The sequence below is a fragment of the Eutrema salsugineum genome, unplaced genomic scaffold (assembly GCF_000478725.1).
Source record: "Eutrema salsugineum unplaced genomic scaffold, Eutsalg1_0 scaffold_19, whole genome shotgun sequence".
Lineage (NCBI taxonomy): Eukaryota > Viridiplantae > Streptophyta > Magnoliopsida > Brassicales > Brassicaceae > Eutrema > Eutrema salsugineum.
The window spans coordinates 1,986,095-1,998,068 of NW_006256838.1; the positions used below are offsets into that span (position 1 = coordinate 1,986,095).

The following is an 11,974-nucleotide window of genomic DNA, read 5'->3' on the forward strand; positions in this document are numbered from 1 at the left end:
GGACGAGCCGAAAGACGCGAGAAGCATCGTCTGTTGCACTCACTGAACAACCATCGCTTTACTCAATCTAATCACTAAATGTTGCCGTTTAGCGGCACCTATTGGGCTTAATTGGGCCGAATATCTGGGCTAGGTTCTGTTTCAATTTACTAAAACCCAAGCCCATTATATGTTCAAATAAAGAGCGTTCTCTTTGCATGAAAACATTTTTCCAATAGGTTTGTACAAACATATACAATCATGGTTTGCCTGGTTGGGACTTGGGATGTGCACTCTCGAAGGAGTTTTGAATTTTCCTCTCCTCGGTAAAGAAAATCTTCAGAAGAAAGAAAAATAAGTGCATATTTAAGAATTAATATTATTCTTTATTTGGTTCAAATCAAATCCTTTCTAACTTCCTACAAAAAGACCAGGGGCTTTTTCAAAAATAATCAACTTTTCTTAAGGAATTTGGATCTCCACGAAAAAAAGAAAAAGACACAGCTCTGCTTATGTTTTTCACATATAACACCATTAGTATTCCGATTAATCGATTTTTTTTAAAAAAAACTAACAGGTAATTTTTTCTAAAAAGATATAATTATTTTAGCTGATGTATAAGTATAATCATAACGTCTACTGAACTTTAGTTACAGTTTTTCTTGTAGAATACTACTAATACTACAGTGCTATTTTTTAAAATAAACCTATGTTTTTCGTCCGTAGTTTTGATATCTTGGAACCCAACAAAAAGTTTATCGTGTCAGAAACCTTTTCCTAAAATCGGCAAAACCTTTTCCTAAAACCGGCAAGAATTGCAGTCAGTGTACCGCGAACAGCTTGCCGTTTATGGTACAAACACAAAGGACTCTGGCAAGCAATGAATGAGCTGGGCCCATTTAGATGTCTCATTTTCACGGCCCATTTAGACCCAACACATCACTGGTCGTGCAACTTGTTCAGTGGGACCCATCATTACCTCTTGTGGCCTTCGGGTTTCACAGGAGATTATCTCGAGCTTCGAGGGTTTTTTTGTCGGCCCAAACTTTATCACAAGTCATTTTTGGGTCCTTATCTTATGAGCCCACATTGTTTGGTCCTTGTCTTCTGGGCCCATCGTATGTTCTGGTCGATATCTGCGAATATTTATATCATCAAAAATTTCTTCCAGTTATCATTTTAAGGTTTTTTTTTTTGTTTTTGTAATAAGATATGTTCTAGCTTCTAATCGAGATCTGCCGATCTGCGCAGCTTTATATCATCATTGTTACTACATTTACATGGTGTTTTATTTTACTGAATGTATAAGGTAAATGTTGATCCAAATTAATTTTCTTTCATTTACGTTTTGTTACCAAAATAATTATTTTTAGTTGACTAGAGAAAAATATGGTTTACGTACATCCGCAGTTAACTAATCGAGCAAATAAATGCGCACAAATGAAAACACCACATGTCTAATACAAACACTACACTACGAACAAGAAAATCAGCAACTTTATAATTACACCCATAGGATAATTAGAATTATGTGATAAAAGAAAATGATGTGAAGCGCCTTTGTGATTTTTGAAGTCGTAGGTTAAGATTTTTAGTGACACTCCGTCGCAAACAATCAATTAATTTTTTGTTGTTGATTAGACAGAACTTACAAACTGTCTTTGCATATTAAATGCTCACACAAGTTAATGCTGAAAAAGTACGTACAATTAATTAATTAATGCATTAGCTAGTAAGTAGAGTTTCAATCTCAAAACTTCAATGTACAGACTGCTGTTATAAGAAAATCGGCTGAGTCCAACGAAATTATCTATCATGTGAACAATGATTGCTAGAAGTGTTTCGATTTGCGTCACTCGTTTATCTATAACGTACTTTCTAAATTACATATCACTATATCAGTCTTGATCATTGTGCCATGATATAGTATAGGTATGACAGATCCTACGTGTGTAAACGTTTACCGTAGAAAACTTATATAGAGGTATCTTCTCAGTGCCTAGACTTATAGAAGCATAAGGTAAACTTTATATCTTTATATTTTTTTTGTTTAAACTTTTTTATAAATAATTTTACGTATCATTATAAGCTAAATTCTATTTTAAAATAAAAATTTAGTCATTTATTTTATTTTATGTATATATTAGTATAATGATATAAATATATAGATGTAAGTGTATGATATTTTGTTTAAAATCTTAAAATTAAATCATATAATCTACTTATAATGGTTAAAACTACATATAAAAATAAATTCAATCTACTAATTAAACTACTTGTTATAAAGATATGGTCTTTAATTTTTGAAATTTTGTTAGTGGCCTAAAGCAAATGTCTTTTCTGAATAAAAAAGGCACGGCACTGTATCTTTCTCGGAAACATTTGAAATATATATTGAAAAATTAGAGTGTTCGGGGTTACTAAATTTAGCATACGGAATTTTTTTTTTTTTGGTTAGGGAGCTAAACTGAAATGCGTCCATGGTGTTTGATGCGTTTTAAATATATTGCAAATCTATCTAAACACAACTAAATCCTTTTTTTTTTAATTCGCTAAAGATGGTTCAAAGGTGTTCACAAAGATACTCGCTAAAGATGGTTCGAAGTAAAACAATCGTTGAGCTTCGTTTAATTAAATTTCCTTGTGGTCTTTTATGGTCGTCTTTATAACATTTATCATGCCTAATTGTTTTTAGCTACTTTTGACTTTGATTCTTTAAATTCTTTATTTATTTTGTTATTCAAAAAAATTAAATTTCAATAAAAAATAGTATTGTAACTGGATCATCACCTAAATTTTGAGTCCCAATATTAAATTAATTCATATATATTTTATTTAAAATTTTACCCAAGAAAAAAATCCCTATATTAGCATGTTATTAACGAAACACAAAATCCACAGCTTGCTTTTTCATCAGTTTTTGGAACAAGATATATTATTCACCATATGGGGATAAGACAAAACTAATATGCTCTAGTATTCGACTCGAAAAGAATTATGCACCCATAAGGAAAATTTTCGTTTAGAAGAGAAAAGAGGTTCATGTATGTTGTTGTGTGGTTCCCATGCATATCAGATCTATAACAGCTGTCGAGTAATGTAAGTTATACAGAATTAAAACTATTTTTCACCAAATAACAAAAAATACCTCTTCCTTAAAACACATAAGGAAGAACAATTTGATTGAGATACATTATGTATATGGGAAGAAGGGAATCCCACACACCACTCCACTCCGGAGAGATGCTTACTGGGGCAGAGTCACGTGGCTTGCACGCTGATCCAGGCCCACTTATAAACTAATGATCTAATATTTATAAATATATTTATTTATTCATCAGCAAATTTTTAGTTTTCCCCAAATCTTTGTGGTCTCGCCCATATCCATCATTCTAAATTCATCACGATCAATGCGATATGTTAAGAGAGTGTTATCCAAAAAAACATGACGTTTTTTCTGCAATAGTAGAAAATGATATTTTTGATAAAGATTTAATGGTATGATATTAAAAAAGATACATCAGCTTAAAATGAATTATGCTTATGCTGATAATTTTTTTTTTGCATGTTATGGATAATTATGTTTCGAGAAATATGCATTTTAAAACTTTAGTGACCAATCCCCGCCTAAATCTCTCTATTGATGAAGATGTTATACATATTTCATAGTCGGTTTGACTCTAGTAATTTAATTATATATATTAAAACGGGAAAGGAGCCGCATACTTCAATATATCTTATATATATATGAGTTATTAACAGATTAAAATGTGAATGTGTATAAATTAAAATATATATTTGTATTGTACGTACGTATTTGGTTGGGTAAAGAATTGGCTACGAGCTCTACACATCAATTTCTCAACTCTAAAGAAGCATTGGACGTTGGGAGAGTAAGTAACGTTGCCAAATTGGAAATGCCAAAATTGATTGTACCTTCCTCTTTGATTGAGACTTTACTACTACACCAAACCTTACGCACCAATAGGTGATACAAATCGATTTAAAATCGTAAACCCTTAACCAATATTACAATGTTATTTTTTCTCTTCTTATAGATATTTTTTTGGGTCTAATTCTTATAGATATTTACCATAATGCTATCTTCTTCTGGATTTTTATGAGAGGATATGTCGGTAAGATTTATATAAGGTTAGTGTTTTTTGCTCCAATGTTGATACGATTATTGGTTTTAAATTGTGAATGCTGTATTTTTTAGCTTTTTAAATTTTTTTATGTAAAAATGTTGAATGTTTGAAATATTGAATCGTCGCCATGACTTCAGGTGCTGCGAATTTGAACACCAATCTAAGATTTTTAACCTGTTAAACGTAATTGCGTTATTTATCTTAGAAAATTGAAAGTTTGCTCAAATCTAAATAGATAAGGGATTCGTATAGTTAAATTCGGAACTTTTAAAGAAATTTTGGTAAACTTTTATTTCATTTTGTTCTCTCTTTCAAATCGAACATGAAGACTAATCATAATTAAGTGATGATTTTGCAATGAAATGGAATTTAAGTTTGGGGGCCTTTGGGCTTAAGTAGAAGTTGATTTTTCTGTTCGGCCCATTGTGTGAAACAGAATATTCCACGGCTCAAACGGGACCCACCTGTTTATTGTCCATAACTTTCCTTCCTATCCCCCAATAATAAAATAACCTTTTATTTTGAATATCAATTAATCTTTAGGAATTTTTTTTTTTTTAAAAATCTTTAGGAATTTAATTGTTGAATTTTGCTCAAAATAAAGCTTGTCCGCTTTTTAAGTCCGGTTTACTTTTTTTTTTTAATATTTTTATTACAAGCCCATAATATTATCAATGCAATTGAAGTGATATTAATAAATCGTCCTATTTTCCATAATGTTTCCAAAAAGAGATTGAAAGTTTTCCATTCTTTGATAATTCACTCAGGCCAAATCTCGTGGCATCCATCCGACAGGTGAGATAATTACAGTTTTTAAAGTTTTAACTGGTGCTATATGCTAGCTAAAAACAGTAAGACTTATTTACTGTGAAATTATTTTCCGATATAACAAGTCAACAAAACTCTAAAATTACGATTTTTATATTAACATTTTTGTTCACACCGAAATCGGAGTCCGTGAAAAGTCAGAAGCTGATATAACCCCATTTATGGCATTAACTACTGATAATAATATACGAAGCATTATTTATTTATTCAAACTTATTTTATAAAAAAAAATAGAAAAAGGAGGTCAGAGACAGCAGGCTGGTCCTGCGGAAGAATAAATCAAATCTACCAATTGGATTAATAAATATGTGCCGTTATCTGGTACGCCCAAATGAATTATTTTTGACAATAATACTACAGTATACAATAATTATACATTTAAAATAAAGAAAATTAATAACCAGGGGTAAAAAAAAAAGAGTCACCGGATAAAGCCCAAAAGGCCCAACTAATATCCATTGGGATCCAGGAAAAAAAAATTGTACAGATTTAAAAAAAAAAGACCGTACCGTACAATAACCAAAATTGGATTCTCTCTCTAAGAGTGCCCTCTTTATTTAACAGACGCACTCCACAGCTAACGTTGCTTTCGTCCTACTCCAAATGGCTATGGAGTAAAGCTTTTCTTCTCTCTCACTAGACAGAGAAAGAGAGTCTCTTTCAAACAACAATACCTTCTTCGGGAAGTTCTCTGAGAGAGGGATATCAGACTCTTTGACCGCCATTGATGCACCTTCTTCGCGTTAATTTCTCTACCTGTTTTCGCCGCGATATGCTCGCTTACTGACAAAAGTCAAATTCTCTTCTACTCAAGTCTCTCTCTCTCTCTCTCTCTATCTATCTATATTTGGAGGTTCGCCTGAGAAATCAGATTCCAAACTCACAAACATTGAATCACACGGCGACGGGATTTTTCTTGAATTTGGTTTCGGATATTGGTTTGAGTTGTAAGAGTTTTCCCGTGAGCTCCGTTTATGGATCTGACTGGAGGAGTTGGAGCTAGATCCGGCGGCGGTGGGCCGTGCCGGGAAGCAACAGGGCTTGAATCGCTTCATCTCGGCGACGAATTTCGGCAACTAGTGACGCTTCCTCCTGAGAACGCCGGTGGGTTCACGGCGTTGCTCGAGCTTCCGCCTACCCAAGCCGTGGAGCTTCTTCATTTCACTGATTCATCGTCTTCTCAGGCGGCCGTCACCGGAATCGGTGTTGATATCGCTCCACCGCTTCACTCTTTCGGGACATTGGCTTTCCCTTCTAACTCGGTTCTCATGGAGCGAGCAGCTCGTTTTTCGGTGATTGCCACTGAGCAACAAAACGGAAATGTCTCCGGCGAGACTACGACGAGCTCAGTGCCTTCCAATTCCAGCGCAAATCTGGACAGAGTCAAGACTGAGCCTGCTGAGACCGATTCATCTCAGCGGTTGGTTTCTGATCAAGCGGTGGAGAATCAAAGCCCGTGCCCTAGCCAGAACAATCGATCTGGCAAGAGGAAAGAATTCGAGAAGAAGGTGAGAAACAAATCGGTATTGTATTCGGTTCTTCGTTTCGTCAGATTGCTAAGCAAGTCAGTGATTTGATGAATCCCTAAATTTCTAGGTTAAAAGCTCGACGAAGAAGAACAAAAGCTCTGAAGAGACCGAGAAGCTACCTTATGTTCACGTTAGAGCTCGCCGTGGTCAAGCAACCGATAGCCATAGCTTAGCAGAACGAGTAACTTTCATTTCATAGATTTCACAAATTTCTCTTTTTGGTCTTAATCAGTTGATGATGCACTAATTCATCACTAATTTTGGATTATAGGCAAGAAGGGAGAAGATTAACGCACGAATGAAGCTGCTACAGGAGCTGGTCCCTGGCTGTGATAAGGTTTGTCTCACAGATATTGACGTGTGATCAATATGGTAATCAATCATTAGGTCTTCATTTGTGCTTAACGACAGAATTTTTTCCTTAAATTGATTCACCCAAAAAGTAAGAATATAAAATTTTGATGATTTAGTCTTTGTTTAAGGGTCTTAATCCTTCACACTTCTTTTTCTTCCCCAAAAAGTGGATTGCTTACTCGCTTTTTTTTTTATGAAGAAAAGTGGTTTCTGGTGTGCCAAAGTGGCCAGTTGGTTAATTGTGTAATGCCTTAAAGATCTAAACTTTATTATTTCCGTGTGGGGAGAAATATCTCACGGGTACACTTAGCTTTAAGGTTAAACTAGTCACACGGAATTGATTGGGTATAAGCTTTATCGAATTCTTTTTTCCTCTTCTCAAAGTGTGTTCATTGAGCTTGAGGGATTAATCTATAAATGACGAGAATGACCTTAGGAAGTGGGGATGCTAGCTGTAATGTGCCATTAAGGTTTTGGGTTTAGGGGACAGATTTTGGTGGAAAGATCAAGATCAAAGTGTGTTTTGGGGTCCATATTTTGATGATAAGTGGGAAAAAAGTTGCAAGCTTTCTATGGAAGGTGAAGAAGGGGTTGTGTCGTCTCTAATAAGTTCGGTATCTATCAAGGAAAAAAGACAATGACTCTTAGAAGGACGATTAAAGCAATGGATCCTTTACAAAAATTGATATTTCTTTGAGTCCCACATACCTAATTAGTTGGAAACATGATGTGACACTCCCCCAGACAACTAATTTAATCTATTCATCCCTGATGTTAGAAGTTAGCAGCAATTATTGGTGAGATGGAGATGATGATATGAAACATCAGTGTTTGTAAAAAAAATTGTTTTCTTTAGGTGAGCTGTGAGGACTTGATTGATTGTTCCATGAACCACTAGAGTAGTACTTTGAAGCTTTATCATTGTGATTGTAGATGCCATTTATGTTAGCTTTAGACTAAAGGGTCATCCTCTTTCTATTTCTTTCATTGTGTGTTTTGGAATCTTTGTGTATTCTCTTTGAAATATCAAAAACTCTTAACAAATAGGTAGCTTCTTAGGAACTCTTGTTGCTTTGTAAAAGCAAATGAATCATAAGCTTACCAGAAAGTCTTTGACCTGCAGATTCAAGGTACCGCGTTGGTGCTGGATGAAATCATTAACCATGTCCAGTCTTTACAACGTCAAGTGGAGGTGAGACTTTCCGTGGTCCAGTTTTGTTCTTTATACCTATATTGTACAATAGCCTTAAAAGACATAGCCAAAGGGTCAACTCAGAACAGTTTGAAAATGAATAGAATTGTGTGCCACAGTCTCATGAAAACTGTGACTTGTGTTTCCACAGATGCTATCAATGAGACTTGCTGCGGTAAACCCCAGAATCGACTTCAATCTCGACACAATATTGGCTTCAGAAGTAAGTACCTAATCTCACACTATACTTGGTTCTTCTGATTACTCTACTATAGAAAAAAACCTGGTCCATGTGTTGCTCGTTTGACTAAAACATAGGACACTATACCTCTTTTTAGCAGCTTCTACTTTTGAGAAACTATGCGTCTTTTTTGAGAAACTTTTGGGTATACAAAGTTACAAACATTAATTTAGACCATTTTAGAGTACGGCTTAGGAAGAGCAACGTCTACTCTTATGAAGGAAACTCAGGGAAAATAAATACACAACACACACACACACACCGTGCAAATCACAGTACAAAAACAGCTTAGTGGGTCAAAACTCGGACCACCTTTGTTCTGTAAACCTTTCTGTGTCTTCTGTGACTCATGTCGGATGTGTATATTGATGAGCTTTGGTGAACTATTTTTAAAAAGAAAATTTATTTTATTCTTCAATAATTTCTGTGGGTCTCTTCCAACATCTTGTTGTTTCAAAGTTTTTCTTTTGACCTATCTAATCTCATAATCACCTGTGGATTCTATCTACCATACGAAACTGGAGTATAATTTTTTCTCATCAAAATCTTTTGGACCAAAGAAAATAAATGCTCTCTCTTTCTTCTTACAGCTTGTACATACCATTAAATAGCCAGGGTCCCTCTCATTAAACCTTGTTCTTTTAGGATAATAATAACACAGCAACAATAGTTGACTTCTTTGACTAGATCAAGATCTTCATGAATGAATGATCCTGAGCTGATATCTTTTCCGGGTCTGGCTTGTTTTTTTTTTTCTTTTTCTTTTCCCAACAGAACGGTTCTTTAATGGATGGGAGCTTCAACGGGACAGCAATGCAGCTTGCTTGGCCTCATCAAGCCATTGAGGCTGAACACTCCTATCATCACCGGCAACTGCAACCACCACCACCGCAACAATGGCCTTTCGATGGCTTGAACCAGCCGGCTTGGGGAAGAGAAGAGGATCAAGATCATGGCAATGACCACAACAATTTGATGGCGGTTTCTGAAAATTTAATGGTGGGTCCTGCTCATTTGCACCCAAATCAGGTCAAAATGGAGCTGTAAGTTGGGAAAAACAGTAGATCATGAATCTGTATATATATCGTATAAGCTTGTCTCTCTATTTAGATATAATAATTATAAATATATATAAGAATTAGATATCTGTTAAGAAGGTATCAGTCATTTGGTTCAGAGTGACAAAACTGGTACATGATTATTTATTATTTTTACCAGATTCTTACAATGTAGAATATAGGATATGTCTGTACTGCAAGTGATGAGTAGAATACTTATGATCATTTGAAATTAGCAATTTCGAAAATGGGTAATCGATTAAATTGAAAATATTCCTAATTTTACACAAATAGCAATAAAAATGAAAAGTTACATTTTCCCTTAATACACACGTAATTGCAGAGACCAAAACAAATATGTAAACTTGGCAATTTTAATACCTAAATTAACGCATCCGATAGAAAATGGATTCGATTATAATAAATGTAAAGTTTGTTAACAGATGAAAAAAAAAACATGGTTCCTTTATAAAAGAGATCTTACGGAGACAATTGGTGCAAAATCTCTTGTAAGTTGTAACATTCACATCTGTTTCAAGCAATACACCAATGATTCGCATCCTATGATCATTAAAAATAAAACACAGAACTCTAAAACATTTTTAATTAAGTCATTATTAATTTGAGGTAGTTTAGCGCAGTCAACCAAGTTGAAAATACTTGGCAGATATTTTGATTGAACAAGAGTTAAGTAAGCATTTAGCAAAAAACAAAAAAAGAGTTACGTAAGCAAAGCATGAAATAAGACCGGCTTAGTTTAATAAATTAAACGATTAGCATCATAGCTCCAATAAAGTCCATGATTGGATAAAGACTAGAGACCTCAAGATTCGCAAAATGGGCTTTCCGCTACTGATGCGAAGCATCTCATTGATCCTTCTATTATTCCTCTTCCAATCACGTTCGTACACGTCATCTCCAAACATCAAACTTCCCGGCGACTCATTGTCCCTCTCCGTCACCGATTTCGGCGCTACCGGCGATGGAATCCACTACGACTCCTCCGCGATACAGTCCGCAATCGACGCCTGCAATCGTCACTACACATCATCCTCCTCCATCTGCCGCGTCACGTTTCCTCCCGGCACTTATTTGACCGCCAAACTCCATCTCCGATCTGGCGTCCTCCTCGATGTGACGGAGAACGCCGTGCTTCTCGGGGGACCGAGGATTGAAGATTATCCGGCGGAGTCTTCGTCTGATTGGTACGTAGTGGTGGCGAACAACGCGACGGACGTTGGAATCACTGGCGGAGGAGCAATCGACGGGCAGGGATCGAAGTTCGTGGTGAGATTCGACGAGAAGAAGAACGTGATGGTGAGCTGGAATCAGACTGGGGCTTGCTTGGGTGATGAGTGTAGACCTAGGCTTGTTGGATTCGTTGATTGCAGGAATGTTGAAATCTGGAACATCACGCTTCGAGAGCCTGCGTATTGGTGGTTAGTTCTTAATCCTGCTCTTCTCTTGCTTATTGACTGATTAGAGATCAAGAATTCTTAGGAACCCAGATTCAAACAAAATGTAGAATTAGTCAGTGAATGATTGCTCGATTGCAGAATCTGCTCATGTAATCTACACGTTACTCCTGCTTTACCATTTTACAGTAATCTCAAGATGCCTAAACCTCTGTTTTGGTTTGGTTTGCAGTTTGCACATCGTGAGGTGCGAGAACACATCAGTCCACGACGTAACGATTCTAGGGGAATTCAACACTCCGAATAACGATGGCATCGACATTGAAGATTCTAACAACACTGTCATAACTCGGTGTCACATCGACACAGGAGATGACGCAATCTGTCCCAAGACTTACACTGCTCCACTCTACAATTTAACCGCTACAGACTGCTGGATCCGGACTAAATCCTCGGCCATTAAACTTGGTAGTGCGAGCTGGTTCGATTTCAAAGGTCTTGTCTTTGATAACATCACTATTTTCGAGTCTCACAGAGGCCTTGGCATGCAAATACGCGATGGAGGTATAAAAAGGTTTCATCTTTGGCTGTATAGAACACAAAAACTCATGTAATGTAACCCCAAAATGCGCCCTTTTTGTGCAGGAAATGTGAGTGACATTACGTTTTCGAATATAAACATTAGTACACGATACTACGATCCTTCGTGGTGGGGAAGAGCTGAACCTATCTACATAACAACTTGCCCGCGTGACTCATCTTCAAAGGAAGGCTCAGTCTCGAATCTCCTATTCGTAAACATAACAATCGATTCCGAAAACGGAGTATTTTTATCGGGTTCTCCAAACGGGTTACTCTCAGACATAAAGTTCAAGAACATGAACCTTACTCTCAGAAGATGGAGTAATTACAGTGCAGGGCTTGTGGATTATAGACCTGGATGTCAAGGTCTAGTCAACCATAGCGCCACGGCTGGGATTATTATGGAACATGTGAAAGGCTTTAGCGTTGAGAATGTTGACTTGAAATGGACAGATGATAATCTCAATGCCTGGAATGTTCCTCTTGAATTTAGACCTTCCACTGTGAATAATGTGTCGTTTGTTGGTTTCAATTCTGGTCTTTTACACGAAATTGTTTGAGTTTGAATATGTATTTGTTGGTGAATCATTGTTATGTTTGATCTAGTGGAGATTTGGATTCTGATTTCTGACCAAGAACTTGTAAAAC

General features: G+C 36.0%; 3 protein-coding genes across 3 annotated transcripts in view; 2 read left to right on the forward strand and 1 right to left on the reverse strand.

Annotated features, from left to right (window-relative positions):
* The window catches only part of LOC18019880 (OTU domain-containing protein At3g57810), a 2,517-nt gene extending 2,479 nt beyond the window's left edge, over window positions 1-38 (reverse strand). The window contains exon 1 of the mRNA XM_024156965.1: window positions 4-38. The gene's annotated coding sequence lies outside the window, so the exon portion shown is untranslated. The remainder of the gene's footprint in view (window positions 1-3) is intronic.
* Window positions 39-5,424: 5,386 nt separating this feature from the next.
* LOC18019881 (transcription factor bHLH60) lies at window positions 5,425-9,510 on the forward strand. Its single transcript, XM_006402776.2, has 6 exons — window positions 5,425-6,463; window positions 6,552-6,665; window positions 6,756-6,821; window positions 7,962-8,030; window positions 8,182-8,253; window positions 9,046-9,510. The coding sequence occupies exons 1-6, from the start codon at window positions 5,930-5,932 to the stop codon at window positions 9,316-9,318; spliced, it is 1,128 nt and encodes a 375-aa protein (XP_006402839.1). The 5' UTR covers window positions 5,425-5,929; the 3' UTR covers window positions 9,319-9,510.
* Window positions 9,511-10,139: 629 nt separating this feature from the next.
* Window positions 10,140-11,959, forward strand: LOC18019882 (probable polygalacturonase). Its single transcript, XM_006402777.2, is given in 4 exon segments — window positions 10,140-10,768; window positions 10,977-11,308; window positions 11,390-11,868; window positions 11,870-11,959. Coding segments are annotated over 4 exon segments (1,476 nt in total). The 5' UTR covers window positions 10,140-10,166; the 3' UTR covers window positions 11,933-11,959.
* The last annotated feature ends 15 nt before the right edge of the window (window positions 11,960-11,974 follow it).